This window comes from Oncorhynchus mykiss, chromosome 22, assembly GCF_057628025.1.
Source record: "Oncorhynchus mykiss isolate SJ-2025 chromosome 22, ASM5762802v1, whole genome shotgun sequence".
NCBI lineage: Eukaryota > Metazoa > Chordata > Actinopteri > Salmoniformes > Salmonidae > Oncorhynchus > Oncorhynchus mykiss.
Genome location: NC_143043.1, coordinates 7033728 through 7051004, shown reverse-complemented (window position 1 = coordinate 7051004; position 17277 = coordinate 7033728). Strand labels below are relative to the sequence as shown.

General features: G+C 41.9%; 1 protein-coding gene across 4 annotated transcripts in view; it reads left to right on the top strand.

The window, feature by feature from the left end:
* LOC110501274 (melanophilin) overlaps nt 1-17277 on the top strand; it is a 122536-nt gene that overhangs the window by 100944 nt on the left and 4315 nt on the right. For all 4 annotated transcript variants that reach the window (XM_021578696.3, XM_090215239.1, XM_021578697.3 and 1 more), the window contains 3 exons: nt 4319-4462; nt 16134-16205; nt 16578-16626. In XM_021578696.3, the coding sequence (XP_021434371.2) occupies nt 4319-4462; nt 16134-16205; nt 16578-16626 (265 nt within the window). The remainder of the gene's footprint in view (nt 1-4318; nt 4463-16133; nt 16206-16577; nt 16627-17277) is intronic.

Below are 17277 nucleotides of genomic sequence, written 5' to 3'. Positions count from 1 at the left end.
TGCACACTGCCCTATACCACCTGGACAAGAGAAATATCTATGTAATAATGCTGTTCATTGACTACAGCTCAGCTTTCAACTACATAGTGCCCTCCAAGCTCATCTCTAACCTCAGGGCCCTGGGTCTGAACCCCTCCCTGTGCAACTGGCTCCTAGACTTCCTGACAGGTTGACCTCAGGGGATGATGGTAGGCAACAACAACTCTGCCACGCTGATCCTCAACACAGGGGCCCCACAGGGGTGCGTGCTCAGTCCCCTCCTGTACTCCCTGTTCCCTCATGACTGCGTGGCCACCCACGTCTCCAACTCAATCATCAAGTTTGCTAACGATACAACAGTGATAGAATGACTATAGTGGTAGCTAGCTAGAGGACTCCTAATTTCTCCAGGAATGATTTAGACAAACATTTTACTTATCTGTTGTTGTCTTTGTCTATTTGCTAGCTAGGGCCATCTACTTTAAGTGCTGTGTCTTTCCAGTACTTGCTGTGTGGACTGCTCATAACTTGCAGATGATTGTTGACACATCAATCAGGATTAAGTGGAAGGGCAATTTGTGACTATTGTTGTTTTTGTAATCAGTGGCTGTATTGGAGGGGGAGTGGTTTTCCCTCTCCTAGGCAATCAGTAATTAGTGGGAGCTGTGCTCTTCACCTCTGTAAGGCAATTATCAATTAGTGTCCCATGTTTTCTCAGTGGCAGCTGTAGGCGGCAGTCATGTCAGTGGAAGTCTTGTCCCAAAACTAAGACGGTTCTGCCGAGTTGTTCTGCGGAGTGGTTCGAGGAAGCTCCACACCACTCTCTCAATATCTTACCTAGTTATTTTCTGATGATCTCATTTAGCTCTTTTGTAGCTTTGGCAACTGTGTTTGTTTTCTATATCTGTTCGTGCCTCTCCCTGTAGGCTTTACAGACGCTCCCCACCCCTTGCAACCCTTCTAATTTAGTGTACCCTCCACTCACAACCCTTGTGGAATTCCTGGTCTCTGGTAGCGTTTGGAACTGCCAATCTGTGGTCAAGAACACCAAGTTCATCTCAGCTATGGTACACTTCAGTCCCTTGACTTCTTGGCCCTGACGGCGACATGGATCACCCCTAACACCACTGCTACTCCATCTGCTCTCTCTTCATCTGACTATGTTTTCTCTCATAGTCCAAGAGCATCTGTTCATAACAGTGGTGGCACAGGGCTACTCTTCTCTTTACTCTCTCACTCACCTGTCATCTCCTCATTTGAATTCCATACTGTCACTGTCAATTGTCCACTCAAGATGAACATTGTTGTTATCTATTGCCTGCCAGGTGCTCTTAGAGTTCCTCAATGAGCTTGACACCTTGATAAGCTCATTTCCTGTCGATGGCTTACAGCTCTTTGTACTGGGAAACTTCAACCTCCCGACGTCTGCCTTTGATTAATTTCTTTCCAACTCTTTCTTTCCCCTCCTCTTTTGACCTCACACTTTCCCAGTCCACTCCCAATCACAAGGCAGGCAATTTGCTTGACTTCATCTTTACTAGAGGCTGATCTGGTCTCTGATCACTATTTTGTTTCCTTTTCTGTCTCCTCCAACCCTAGCCACTCAGCCCCTACCTAAATGGTTTTGCGCTTCCTCAATCTTCGCTATCTCTCTCTGACTACTCTCTCCTCTTCTATCCTGTCATCTCTCCCTTCTGCTAAATCCTCTCCCCTCCTTTCTCCTGATTCAACTCTTCAACACTACTCTCTTCCCTTTCTGCATCCTATGTCTCGCACTATCCCCTTTCCTCCCGGACCGGCTCGGCCCTCCCCTCCTGCTCTGTGGCTGAGTGAGTCATTGCGACCGTACAGAACAGGGCCGTGGGCAGCTGAGTGAAAATGGAGGAAAACTAAACTTCCTGGAGGACCTATCATCCTTTTACTCCCTTCTCTTCCTCTGTATCTGATGCTAAAGCCACTTTATATCACTCAAAATGTCAAGCTTCTGCCTCTAAACCTAGGAAACTATTTTCCACTTCTCCCTCCTTAATCCTCCACTCCCTCCCTCCTCCCACTCTGAGGATGAATTTGTCAACCACTTTGAAAAGAAGGTTGATGACATCCGCTCCTCATTCACTCAGCCTATTGAGTCCACTGGTCCCACTCACACAGAACTACCCTACGTCTTGACCTCTTTCTCACCTCTCGCTCCAGATTAAGTTCTGCAACTAGTGTTGTCCAGCTGCCCGACAACTTCCCGCTCGACCCCATCCCCTCCTCCAGACCATATCTGGAGACCTTCTCTCATTCCTCTCTTCCCTCATCAACTCACCCCTGACCACTGGCTGCATCCTCTCTGACTTCAAAATGGCCCAAGCTGTTCCCCTCCTCAAGAAACTAACACTGGACTCCCCTGATGTCAAAAACTACAGACCAGTATGTTCTTATTTCTAAAACACTTGTGTGCTTTCTCTGACCAACTCTCTTGCTATCTTTCAGAACTACTGTCTTTCACTCTTCTTGACCCTAACCCTTCAAGATGGGTCATTCAACAGGGACTGCTGTTCTGTGTCAAAGAGGCTTACAGAGGCCCACACCGCAAAGCTGATTGCCTCCTCTGTTCTCATCCTCCTAGATCTATCCACTGACTTCGACACCATGCCCATTCTAACATTCTATTGAACGGGGTGGTCCAGAAGCTAATTCCCTGAAATTCGATCCATTTTGCCTCAGGGTTTTATACTTTGTATCGACAGCTCTTTCTAATAGTTCTACTGCCGTACATTGTATTTTAGTTACACTGTTTATACACAAACCGTATATTTATTTATTTTGATATGTACTGCTGTACATATTCTTAGCATATCTTGTGTAAATTCATCCAGTGTATACAGTGGGGCAAAAAAGTATTTAGTCAGCCACCAATTGTGCAAGTTCTCCCACTTAAAAAGATGAGAGAGGCCTGTAATTTTCATCATAGGTACTTCAGCTATGACAGACAAAACTTCAGACGGGCCTGGACATGTACTGGCTTAAGCAGGGGAACACGTCGAGCACTGCAGGATTTGAGTCCCTGGCGGCGTAGTGTGTTACTGATGGTAGGCTTTGTTACTTTGGTCCCAGCTCTCTGCAGGTCATTCACTAGGTCCCCCCGTGTGGTTCTGGGATTTTTGCTCACCGTTCTTGTGATCATTTTGACCCAACGGGGTGAGATCTTGCGTGGAGCCCCAGATCGAGGGAGATTATCAGTGGTCTTGTATGTTTTCCATTTCCTAATAATTGCTCCCACAGTTGATTTCTTCAAACCAAGCTGCTTACCTATTGCAGATTCAGTCTTCCCAGCCTGGTGCAGGTCTACAATTTTGTTTCTGGTGTCCTGTGACAACTCTTTGGTCTTGGCCATAGTGGAGTTTGGAGTGTGACTATTTGAGGTTGTGGACAGGTGTCTTTTATACTGATAACAAGTTCAAACAGGTGCCATTAATACAGGTAACAAGTGGAGGACAGAGGAGCCTCTTAAAGAAGAAGTTACAGGTCTGTGAGAGCCAGAAATCTTGCTTGTTTGTAGGTGACCAAATACTTATTTTCCACCATAATTTGCAAATAAATTCATTAAAAATCCTACAATGTGATTTTTTTTCTTTTTTTTTCTCATTTTGTCTGTCATAGTTGAATTGTACCTATGATGAAAATTACAGTTCTCTCATCTTTTTAATTTGGAGAACTTGCACAATTGGTGGCTGACTAAATACTTTTTTGCCCCACTGTATAAGCATAGATTGCATTTGATTACTGTTAATGCAATTTGGGTTGTTAATTGGATTCGTTCTGACATTTTTTGATTTCTTGTCATTGTTTTTAAAATTATTTGTGTACTTGTTTGACATTTTACTGCATTGTTAGGAGCTAGTAAGATAACAATTTTGCTGCACCCGCTATAACATTTGCTAAACTGTGTACGCAACCATTTTATTTGATTTTGATGTAGAGAGTAGTAAAAGGCGCTCAACCAACGTGTTATGTGATAAAATTGTCTGAGCACTGAGAAGGAAAAAGAGCAACTCTCACAATTAAAAACATGATGCTTTATATATACACAACTATTAAAAACAAGAAGTTTCGGCCGTCAATGTCCTCTATAGATGTGCAGATGTATCAGAACATGTTGCATAGATGCAGATTGGTTAATCATTGGCAGAATTGTGTACATAATGCATGTTAAAATATAGCAATTACGAACAACTAATTCCAGTACAATTAGGTGGTGAACATAGCAAGGCCTTCGTGTTAAAGTGGATTTTAGGGTAGCCTAAGGTTATATTCATTTGTTTGCATTTAACCTCCCAATCTTTCTCTGTAGGCCTATTTTTCAACAGGACATTCCAGGAGCCTCCGTGAGGGCAGTTCTCTGCCCCGCTACCGTCCCACCACCACCACAGAGCTGTTTGAGCTGGAAGGCAAGGTGGCGATGGCCGCTGCCACAGTACAGAGCACAGTGAGCGAGGTAAGGGTCAATTTACACTGAGGTCCAAAAGTATTTGGACAGTGACACTTTTTTTTGTTGGTTTGACTCTGTACTCCAGCACTTTGGATTTGAAATTATACACCGACTACAAGGTTAAAGTGCAGACTGTCAGCTATAATTTGAGCATATTTTCATCCATATCGGGTGAACCATTTAGAAACCATGCATGAAATAAGCAGAATGCAAGGCAGGTTGACGTGCTCAGAGTGTAGATGTATTTACAGGTCTTGGTGATCCAATGGTGAAAGAGCCATCTAATACAAAATATACCAGTAGATTTACCAAATATACACACGTGCAATAGCCCGAAATAAATAACTTGTATCAGGCTTAAAACCCTTTCCTATCTGAACGGACACAGGTAAATGGCAAGATGGCACAGCCTCCTCTTGAGAAACCAAATCATGAAGGTTGCGTTCCCCTGCTCAGACATTGCATGCATCAACCAATGGTTGCAAGCCATGTCATCAACTGTGTCATTGACTGACCGATTGCTACAACATAGGTGGTTAGCTGATACAGTGCCTTGCGAAAGTATTCGGACCCCCTTGAACTTTGCGACCTTTTGCCACATTTCAGGCTTCAAACATAAAGATATAAAACTGTATTTTTTTGTGAAGAATCAACAACAAGTGGGACACAATCATGAAGTGGAACGACATTTATTGGATATTTCAAACTTTTTTAACAAATCAAAAACTGAAAAATTGGGCGTGCAAAATTATTCAGCCCCTCTCTCCAGCAAACTCTCTCCAGAAGTTCAGTGAGGATCTCTGAATGATCCAATGTTGACCTAAATGACTAATGATGATAAATACAATCCACCTGTGTGTAATCAAGTCTCCGTATAAATGCACCTGCACTGTGATAGTCTCAGAGGTCCGTTAAAAGCGCAGAGAGCATCATGAAGAACAAGGAACACACCAGGCAGGTCCGAGATACTGTTGTGAAGAAGTTTAAAGCTGGATTTGGATACAAAAAGATTTCCCAAGCTTTAAACATCCCAAGGAGCACTGTGCAAGCGATAATATTGAAATGGAAGGAGTATCAGACCACTGCAAATCTACCAAGACCTGGCCGTCCCTCTAAACTTTCAGCTCATACAAGGAGAATACTGATCAGAGATGCAGCCAAGAGGCCCATGATCACTCTGGATGAACTGCAGAGATCTACAGCTGAGGTGGGAGACTCTGTCCATAGGACAACAATCAGTTGTATATTGCACAAATCTGGCCTTTATGGAAGAGTGGCAAGAAGAAAGCCATTTCTTAAAGATATCCATAAAAAGTGTTGTTTAAAGTTTGCCACAAGCCACCTGGGAGACACACCAAATATGTGGAAGAAGGTGCTCTGGTCAGATGAAACCAAAATTGAACTTTTTGGCAACAATGCAAAACGTTATGTTTGACGTAAGAGCAACACAGCTCATCACCTTGAACACACCATGCCCACTGTCAAACATGGTGGTGGCAGCATCATGGTTTGGGCCTGCTTTTCTTCAGCAGGGACAGGGAAGATGGTTAAAATTGATGGGAAGATGGATGGAGCCAAATACAGGACCATTCTGGAAGAAAACCTGATGGAGTCTGCAAAAGACCTGAGACTGGGACGGAGATTTGTCTTCCAACAAGACAATGATCCAAAACATAAAGCAAAATCTACAATGGAATGGTTAAAAAAAAAACATATCCAGGTGTTAGAATGGCCAAGTCAAAGTCCAGACCTGAATCCAATCGAGAATCTGTGGAAAGAACTGAAAACTGCTGTTCACAAATGCTCTCCATTCAACCTCACTGAGCTTGAGCTGTTTTGCAAGGAGGAATGGGAAAAAATTTCAGTCTCTCGATGTGCAAAACTGATAGAGACATACCCCAAGCGACTTACAGCTGTAATCGCAGCAAAAGGTGGCGCTACAAAGTATTAACTTAAGGGGGCTGAATAATTTTGCACGCCCAATTTTTCAGTTTTTGATTTGTTAAAAAAGTTTGAAATATCCAATAAATGTCGTTCCACTTCATGATTGTGTCCCACTTGTTGTTGATTCTTCACAAAAAAATACAGTTTTATATCTTTATGTTTGAAGCCTGAAATGTGGCAAAAGGTCGCAAAGTTCAAGGGGGCCGAATACTTTCGCAAGGCACTGTATGTAAAATACCATTTTAGGCATTGTAAGCTGTGGCATATGTCAGCAACCCCTGGGCAGGGGAAAGCGCCCATAAGCAATTGGCCCATTGGCAAATACAGAATGTATTTTTTTATTTAACCTTTATTTAATTAGGCAAGTTAAATAACTAGGCAAGTTAAGAACAAATTCTTATTTACATTGACGGCCTAGGAACAGTGGGTTAACTGCCTTGTTCAGGGGCAGAACTATAGATTTTTACCTTGCCAGCTGGGATTTGATCCACCAACTTTTCGGTTACTGGCCAAACGCGCTAACCACTAAGCTCCCCGCCAACCAGAATGACCGAAACATAGGACACAGGCAACTCCGACATAACCTGGGAATTATGAACAAAGGAAACCATGCGTTGAATTAAATAATCAGAACTTGAGTCTTGAGAATGTTCATGTGCACAATAGCATCGCGCCCACTCAGAAATGGTAATTGAAAATGTACTGTATCAAGCAATTAGAAACGTCTAAATGTTGCAATAATGAAATATAGATTTACCACATACTGTATGCATTTAAACGTGTGAAAGCAACAGCAAACATTTCAACAAGAGAACAAAGAACTTTCCACTGGCGGGTGTAACGTATACGCAGGGAGTCAGGCAGAAGGTGATTTTAATAATGAAACGATACAAAATAACAAACATGAGAAGCATACTGAACGTGAGAGAAATCAATACTGCCTGATGACTGAGGCTTACTGAAGGCTATATGAAGGGAGAGTAATCAGGGTGGTGATGAAGTCCAGGTTTGCTTAACGATGGGGAGCAGGTGTGCGCAATGTGGGTTGTCAGGACCAGTGGTTAGTAGACCGGCAACATTGAGCACTGGAGGGAGGGAGCAAGAGTGACAGTGGGAGTTTGGAGAAAGTCTATGGTGCTTCTTTGCCACAGTAATAATTCATTGTAACAACAAATTCCAAATGCACGCTTAATACTTCAAATAAAATGATACATTTCTGTAAATTTTGACATACCAAAAGACCAGTAGGTGTACGCTAGTAATTGTTGCTTGATACCCCATCGTTGGTGAGCTTGCAAACAGTTAATATTCTTGATCACCAAAACTTTTTGGAACCGCATATTTATTTATTATGGCAATCCTCCCTACAATTGGACGAAATCAGCAATCTTTTCGCTAGCCCACCCGACTTAGGTAGAGTGAAAGGTCTCGGGTTCAATCCATGGGCCAATATGTTGCAATGGCGATGCTACGGCTACTGTGTCTGGCTGCTGCGTGGAGAGTAATCCACGTTGACTCTGTGCCACAAAATTTGTGACAAAACGGTACAAAACCTGGCCAGGTCAATTCAAGTGATCACTCTCAAGTTAGTCGAGTCTTGATGCTCCAAATTAAGTCTCAAGCTAATAGAAAATAAAATAAATTGAGTCTCAACTCATCATATTTGTGACTCGAGTCAAAGTCATGTGACTTGAGTCTACAACTCTGTATTTATGCCTCTAACTTCCTCACTCATTAATTAGGATTCATTCATAACATATTCTATTCTTATTTACAATAAAAGTGACTCAAATTACACAATATTATTTACCATTTAATTTATATTGTGCACAAAATAATCTGAAACACAACCAAAACAAACTGCAAATGCTTCCAAGTTTGTAGAGGTTACAAGCTTGATGTAGGAATATGGGACCAAATACAACACTTTTGACTACTAACCTGTTCAACTCTGACACCCTCTGGTGAAATGTTCTAAACACATAATATTGTATAGTACCCTCAAAGTACATTTTGGTTTCAAATCTACAAGTCCTACAAACATATGCTTTGAACTGTGGGATTCTGATCAAGGCTCAGAAATCATGTGAATATTACAGTTGTCAAATGTTGAGGGATAAGAGATTTGAAAGTCTAGGTTTGACATAAAATACAAGTGCGTTCGGAAAGTATTCAGACCCATTGTTTTTTTCTAAATTTTGTCACGTTACAGCCTTATTCTAAAATGGATTAAATTGTTTTTTTCCCCCTCAATCTACACACAATGTCCCATAATGACAACGCAAAAAGCTTTCTTTTGTGCTAATTTATAAATCAAGAAAAACAGAAAATCACATTACATAAGTATTCAGTCCCGTTACTAACGACTTTATTGAAGCACCTTGGGCAGCGATTACAGCCTTGAGTCTTTTTGGGTATGACACAACAAGCTTGGCACACCTCTATTTGGGGAGTCTTACCCATTCTTCTCTGCAGATCCTTTCAAGCGCTGTCAGGTTGGATGGGGAGCATCACTGCATAGCTATTTTCAGGTCTCTCCAGAGATGTTAGATTGGCTTCTATTCTGGGCTCTGGCTAGGCCACTCAAGGACGTTCAGAGACTTGTCTCTAAGTGACTCCTGCGTTGTCTTGGCTGTGTGCTTAGGGTCGTTGTCCTGTTGGAAGGTGAACCTTCGCCCCAGGTTGAGGTCCTGAGTTCTCTGGAGCATCAAGGATCTTTCTGTACTTTGGTCCGTTCATCTCTCCCTCGATCCTGACTAGTCTCTGAGTCTCTGCCGCTGAAAAACATCCCCACATTATGATGCTGCCACCATCATGCTCCACCATAGTGATGGTGCCAGGTTTCCTCCAGATGTGACACTTAGCATTCATGCCAAAGAGTTCAATCTTGGTTTCATCAGACATGAGAATCTTGTTTTTCATGGTCTGAGAGTCTTTAGATGCCTAAATTCCAAGCGGGCTGTCATGTGCCTTTTACTGAGGAGTGGCTTCCTTCGGGTCAACCTACCATAGAGGTCTGATTGGTGGAGAACTGCAGAGTTTGTTGTCCTCCACAGAGGAACTATGGAGCTCTGTCAGAGTGACCATCGGGTTCTTGGTACACCTCCCTCTAGGAAGAGTCTTGGTGGTTCCAAACTTCTTCCATTTAAGAATGATGGAGGCCACTGTGTTCCTAGGGACCTTCAATACTGTAGACATTTTTTGGTACCCTTCCCCAGATCTGTGCCTCGACACAATCCTGTCTCGGAGCTCTACGGACAATTCCTTTGACCTCATGGCTTGATTTTTGCTGACATACACTGTCAACTGTGGGACGTTATATAGACAGGTTTGTGCCTTTCCAAATCACATCTAATCAATTGAATTTACCACAGGTGGACTCCAACCAAAGATGATCAATGTAAACAGGATGAACCTGATTTCAATTTCGAGTGTCATAGCAAAGGATCTGAATACTTACAGTGGGGCAAAAAAGTATTTAGTCAGCCACCAATTGTGCAAAGTTGAAAAAACTGACCCTACGTTACATCGTGACATGTCATGCCGTAACGTACAGCACGCATAAAGCAACTATTGCTGTCTTACAATCTCTCTCCACCAGGTGTAGCACTTCTCTCATCGTTTAAAAACAAGAAATGGACAGTGATGGGGGTAGGGGGGGGATACCTAGTCATATTTTGCATCGTCACTGCAAGCGATCACGACTCTCAAAAAAACTGTTTACTCAAATTCGACACAAACCTTCAAATAGGTATGTAATCACACATTATATAAACTCTTTATAGTGTTTTATTGACATTTTAGCAGCGATAAGGTGATAAGTTGGACAGATCGAGTGAAACAAAGCAATTTTCCCACACAACATCTCTCCTTCTTACTATCACACATTAGTTTCACTTCCCCACCCGCTATTTTTAAAAAGAAAGTAGGAAAACCTGCAAAATCGGCAGTGTATCAAATACTTGTTCCCCCCACTGTATGTCCTAGTGCTAACTGAGGAAAGATTGACCAAACACAAGCGGTCATATTTTCTAACTCTCGGATGACAAACTACAATATGAATTAGCTAATAGCAATTACTATGTATATTTAATCATATCACGAGTGAGCTCAACATTGATCAAAATAATTGAGTAAAACACTTTCTAGAAATCAAAAGTAATCCAATGATGATTCGTTTCAGCATGCAGTCATACTTTTTTTTCCTCAGAAACCAAAGATAATAAGAGAAGACCAGATGAGTTTGGTCTGTTTATAGTATGCATGTTGAAGGGGTGTGTCATCTACCATCGTTCACATCCCACCATTCACTTCTTGAAGTTCTCCCAAAATTTGTGAACCCTTACTCACCTCATTTTGTTATAGCATCTTTGGTCCGACAGATCACCGGTAATTGAAAAACGTGAATAAAATAGTAAATATATCAGTAATACCACACAAAACATTTTCTGATAGTGATTTATTCATACAAATGGCGCGTGCAGGCAGTCAATCACGTAACCTCTCACTCTGAGCCATTCACTGTTGTTGTTTATGTATGTAGCTAGTGAGCTAAGCTGTAGCATTAGCAATGTCTTTCAAAAGGAGACAACTCACAAATGAAGAAATTCTGGAGATATAAAAAAATTCTGACAATGAGTCTGAAAGTCAGGAATCAGATTCTGACAGTGACAGTGAGGAGCTTCCCCCCAGCCTGTGAGAACCCTGAATCTGAGGACCCCTTGTCCACTGACTGATTCCCAGTTCCCTTTGAAGATGCTGGTGGTGATGGAGGCAGACCGACAGTGGATGAAGTACAGGAGTTCTGTGGTAGCTGGAAGGCTGCCAGCCAATTCACCCCTCCTGGCCCTGCTGTTTGCTTTGATGAGTCCCAGTCTGAGTGCAACGGCCCTTGCCATTTCCATCTGAGGCAGTGCTTCAAGTTGTTTCTGACAGAGGAGCTGGTGGGAGAAATAGCAGAGACCAATCACAATGCCTTGGAGCTACAGGAGAAGAGAGAGCCAGGAGTGGGGGGGACAACCACAATTAGTGAAATGTATACCTTCCTGGTGACAGTCCTTCTCATGGGGATAGTGAAGAAGAACTCCCTAAGAGAATACTAGAGCACAGATCCTATGTTTGCAACTCCCTTCTTTTCCACCCTCTTCCCAAGTCTTCTTCCTAGTTCTGCTGCAATGACTGCATTTCATCAACAATGCTACTGCCATCCTAAATGACCCGTTAAACAAAATAAGAAATGTCAACAGCTGGCAGTAAAGTGGCAGGACAAACGAGACATCCATGTCCTCTCCACTGTCCATACAGCAACCATGTCGGCCATAGGGAAGGTGGACCACTTGACGGGAGAAAGAAATATCAAACCAGACTGTGTGTTTGACTATAACCTCAAAATGGGGGCAGTGGATAAGGCAGACATGATAAACAGCTTTGTGGAATGCACTCAGAAAACGACCTAGTGGTATAAGAAGATATTTTTCAAGTTCTCCAGGGTAGCTTCAAAATACAACAAGCCAATACTTCTGACGCAATTAGCATTGTTTTACAGAGCTAATAGTTGATTGTAGCTAGCTACATAAGCACGATTGAATATAACACCATAAAGGTTATGAAATGAGTAACGTTACCTTGCGTGTCCGCGGTTATAAGGAATATGCACAAATATATTATGCTCCATACACACAGTGAGCTACAGTAGAAACCGTATAACACGACACACAAACTATTATAACATAGTAAGGCACTTACTTTGATAGAAACGCAGTCTGGATTTGAACATGGGTGTCTGTAGTGACGCCTCTAGCACTGAGACGCTGTGCCACTTGGGAGTCATAAGGCCAGGGTAGCTTCAAAATACAACACATGCTAATACTTCTAATACTTTTCCAGAGCTAATAGAAGAATGTAGCTAGCTAGCTAAACATTGAGTATAACACCATAAAGGTTATGAAATGAGTAACGTTACCTTGTGTGTCCGCGGTTATAAGGAATATACACAAAAACATGCGACAGTAGAAACAACATGCAGAAACTATTATAACGTAATAGGGCACTTACTTTGATAGAAACGCACACATTTCCAAAGTTATTATTGGTAAAGAAAACAACTATGATTGCGATGCAGGCAACAGATAGAAAATGTGAACACGTGTGTGCAGGACGGGAGATGAGCAAATGTCTGCAGACTTGAACTGCACAAACAATTGGGAAGTATTTGGGGAATTTTGTCTGGGTCAGAAATGTCAAAAACATGAAGTGGTCCGTAAAAGTAAAAATGACTACTTTTATGTGAATGAATGAGGCGGAACACACCTCAATAATTTAAAATTGACAAGTTGAAAACAGCCTATAAATAAAAACAGGGATTATGCGTGCGTGCTTTGGTTTGAAATGTACTGTTGCGTAACAATCACATTCTGGAATGGAGAGAACATTCTAACATCACGTGCATAAAAAAACTCACGCTGGGGTGACCATTAGAGATATTTGGAACTTACGCATGAAAGGGTGAAAGAGATGGGTGGGTCTGAAACTTAAGAGGGTGTGAACGATGCTGAATGGGTTTAGACAAAGAAAGGCTTAACAGTAGTAGTACCAAAACATTCATAGGCCATTTTCTCAAAAGTGAGTTTACAAGTTTATCACTATCAAAGCAGAATTACTTTCCCATTGTTCCTCACCTGTAGTGTATGATATACCATGAGTCTCTACTGTTATACAGTGTAAAAAACACAATTAAAAATGTTGCTACATAAGACCGATTTGAGCTGGTCGGTCAAATATGAGGAGGTTTCTACCTATTTATTGATGTCTGATTCCCAGTTTGTCCACTAGTAAGAAGTAGGAGTTCACATGGCGTCTCTTGGCCACTTGAAACCAGTTACGTCTGGTTTGGGTAGTGAGTCACTGTGCCAAAGTGGCATCTTAAAATGACCCTAGCAATCAGAGCTTCAAGAAAAAAAACACAAGACAGGTGAGAACTTTGGACACACCTACTGATTCAAAGGTTTTTCTTTATAGTGTTAAATCCAAATCTATTTAATATTTGAGATTCTTCAAAGTAGTTACAATATGCCTTGATGTCAGCTTTGCATACTCTTGGCCTTCTGTCAACCAGCTTGATGAGGTAGTCACCTGGAATGCATTTCAATTAACAAGTGTGCCTTGTTAAACGTTAATTTGTGGAATTTCTTTCTTTCTTAATGTGGTTGACCGATTAAATTGTGTGGTGACAACGTAGGGGTGGTATACAGAAGATAGACCTATTTGGTAAAAGACCAAATCCATATTATGGCAAGAACAGCTCAAATAAGCAGAGAAATGACAGGCCATCATTACTTTAAGACATGAAGGCCAGTCAATATGTAACAAGCTGAAGAGGATAAGTTCATTCGTGTTACCAGCCTCAGAAATAGCAGCCCAAAGAAATGCTTCACAGAGTTCAAGTAACAGACACATCTCAACAGCAACTGTTCAGGGGAGACTGCGTGAATCAGGCCTTCATGGTCGAAAGATGGTGCCCGGAGGGGATGGCTGCCGTTTTATGGGCTCTTGATCAACCGTGCTATTTTGTTTTTTTTCTCACATTGTTTGTAACTTATTTTGTACATAATGTTGCTGATACCATCTCTTATGACTGAAAAGAGCTTCTGGACATGAGAACGGTGATTATTCACCTTGAACTGGACAAATAATGTTTCTTTAATGAGTCAGATGAGAGGGATTTACTCCAGACACCAGACATGTTAAATGTGCAACCAGAGGTAAAAAGAAAAACTCTAGACCACCTTTACTCCACACACAGAGATGCATACAAAGCTCTCCCTCCATTTGGCAAATCTGACCATAATTCTATCCTCCTGATTCCTGCTTACAAGCAAAAACTAAAGCAGGAAGAACCAGTGACTCGGTCAAACATTGGTCAGATGAAGCAGATGCTAAGCTACAGAACTGTTTTGTTAGCAAAGACTGGAATATGTTCCGGGCTCTTCCGACAGCATTGAGGAATACACCACATCAGACACTGGCTTCATCAATAAGTGCATCGATGATGTTGTCCCCATAATGACTGTACATACATAGCCTAACCAGAAACAATGGATTACAGGCAACATCCGCAATGAGCTAACGTGTAGAGCTTGCGCATACAAGGAGCGAGATTCTAACCTGGAAGATTACAAGAAATCCGGCTATGCCCTCTGATGAACCATCAAACAAGCAAAGCGTCAATACAGGACTAAGATCAAATCGTACCACACCGGCTCCGATGCTTGGTGGATGTGACAGGGCTTACAAACTATCACAGACTACAAAGGGAAGCACAGCCGCCAGCTGCCCAGTGACATGAGTTTACCAGATGAACTAAATAGCTAAATTATTTCTATGCTCACGTCGAGGCAAGTAACACTTAAACATGCATGAGTGCATCAGCTGTTCCGGACGACTGTGTGATAATGCTCTCTGTAGCCGATGTGAGTAAGACCTTTAGGAGTCTCATGGATCCTGGACTAACCCTGGACTAGCCCCCGCACATTGACTCTGTACCAGTAGCCACTGTATATAGTCTCGCTATTGTTATTTTACTATTATGTTTATTATTTTCTTAACTGCATTGTTGGTTAAGGCCTTTAAGTAAGCATTTCACTGTATTCGACGCATGTGACAAATAACATTTGATTTGAATCGCTGCAAAGAAACAAAGCACACCAATACAAAGAAGAGTCTTGCTTGGGCCAAGAAACGCAGTCTGATGAGATTTTTGGTTCCAACCGACGTGTCTTTGAGAGACGCCGAGTAGGTGAACGGATGATGTCTGCATGTGTGGTTCCCACCATGAAGCATGGAGGAAGAGGTGTGGGGGTGCTTTGCTGGTGACACCGTCTGTGATTTATTTAGAATTCAAGGCACACTTAACCAGCATGGCTACCACAGCATTCTGCAGCGATATGCAATCCCACCTGGTTTGGGGAACTATAATTTGTTTTTCAACAGGACAATGACCCAACAGACCTCCAGGCTGTGTAAGGGATATTTGAACAAGAATTAGAGTGATGGAGTGCTGCATCAGATGACCTGGCCTCCACAATCACCTAAACTCAACCCAATTGAGATGGTTTGGGATGAGTTGGACCGCAGAGTGAAGGATAAGCAGCCAATAAGTGCTCAGTATATGTGGGAACTCATTCAAGACTGTTGAAAAAGCGTTCCAGGTGAAGCTGGTTGAGAGAATGCCAAGATTGTGCAAAGCTGTCAAGGCAATAGGTGGCTACTTTGAAGAATCTCGAATATAAAATATATGTTGATCTGTTTAAAACATTTTTGGTTACTACATGATTACATACACTGGGGCAAAAAAAGTATTTAGTCAGCCACCAATTGTGCAAGTTCTCCCAATTAAAAAGATGAGAGAGGCCTGTAATTTTCGTCATAGGTACACTTCAACTATGACAGACAAAATGAAAAAAAAATCCAGAACATCACATTGTAGGATTTTTAATGAATTTATTTGCAAATTATGATGGAAAATAAGTATTTGGGCAACCAGCATATCTCAAGCCATACACCTCAAACCAAGGAGGCACATTGTTCAGAAAGGTCTTTAAAAATCATCTGTTCCTGGACTAAAAAGCACTTTCTATGGAGATTTTTTATTGAGCTACCTTTTTAGTCCAAAAGCAGGCTTAATCTGGGACCAGGAGACACAGGCCCATTGAGTAAATGTCCTTTTCCCCTGAAGGTGACAGACATCGAGAACAAGATCGCTGCCCTGAGTGCTGCTGGGATGTCTGTGGATATGACCAGGAGAAAGGTAAGGTGGGCAGAGTCTGGGACCTGTGAAAATCACATTTGAGTATCTCTGTACTTAGTCATGACTTTGATGAAAACAGGACCCTCATGTGTAGATTGCGTAATACCATGGAAAACAAAACATGGTGTTATGTGTAGTTTTCTTAAAGTGACATTTTCAGCCATATAGGCTGATTACAAGGCACTCTCCAAGAGATGAAACAAGATTGTTTTACTTTTTTACAGATCAACTCCCATGTCACCATAACAGAGCATAGACAGAGCGTGGAAAGTCTCAGTGTCTAATTTGAATCAGACTACTGCTGAGTCTTCATGTGCGTCCAGGGTCCTCCTCACAATAGCATTGTTTTTTCTTCTCTCTTGTTTCTTTTAGTCAACTGTCCCTCCCCAAAGAAGGAGAAGTGCCTATGACCTTCCAACAAGTAAGAACCGAAAATGCTGCGCTAGCAGAATCTACAGGGGCTCGTAACCCTAAAGTCTTAACCTTGTTTCACTTAGAACATGATAGGATTGAGAAACATTGCAGAGCTCATTCCTGAGTGTACCAATTGGCCAATAAACTTTGGAACACTTCCCATGCTTTTGACAGTCATAACCGTGTCATACATTGTTACAGGTTTATAGTATGTCACTTATCATATGTTTCTGGTTGATCGTCATAATACGCTTCACTACATGACATTATCAAATGTTTATGACAGCACTATGTCAGAGTGAGGGCTATAGTTGAACTAAAGTGTCACCAGGAACCAGAACTGTTTGTGCTGTCTTGCTAACTCCTATGGTGATTGAAGAACTACGCTACCGGGAACTTCCCTACATGAGAAAAGACATACTTGTGGGGGACCCCAAAAACACTTTATAGAGAGGTTGCAAACAACTTTATACAGTGGTTGCTTTCTAATAATCTCATGAAGGAAAGTGCACTTGTTCAAGGAAATTTGAATTTGAAAGGAAATTTGTGGAATATGGAAACTCACTCTAGCCCATGCCTGCACCAATCCAATGTTTTAAACTTGTTGGGAGTAGTGAACGAGTGCACAATTCAGGAAGGAGACATTGGGACGCAACTT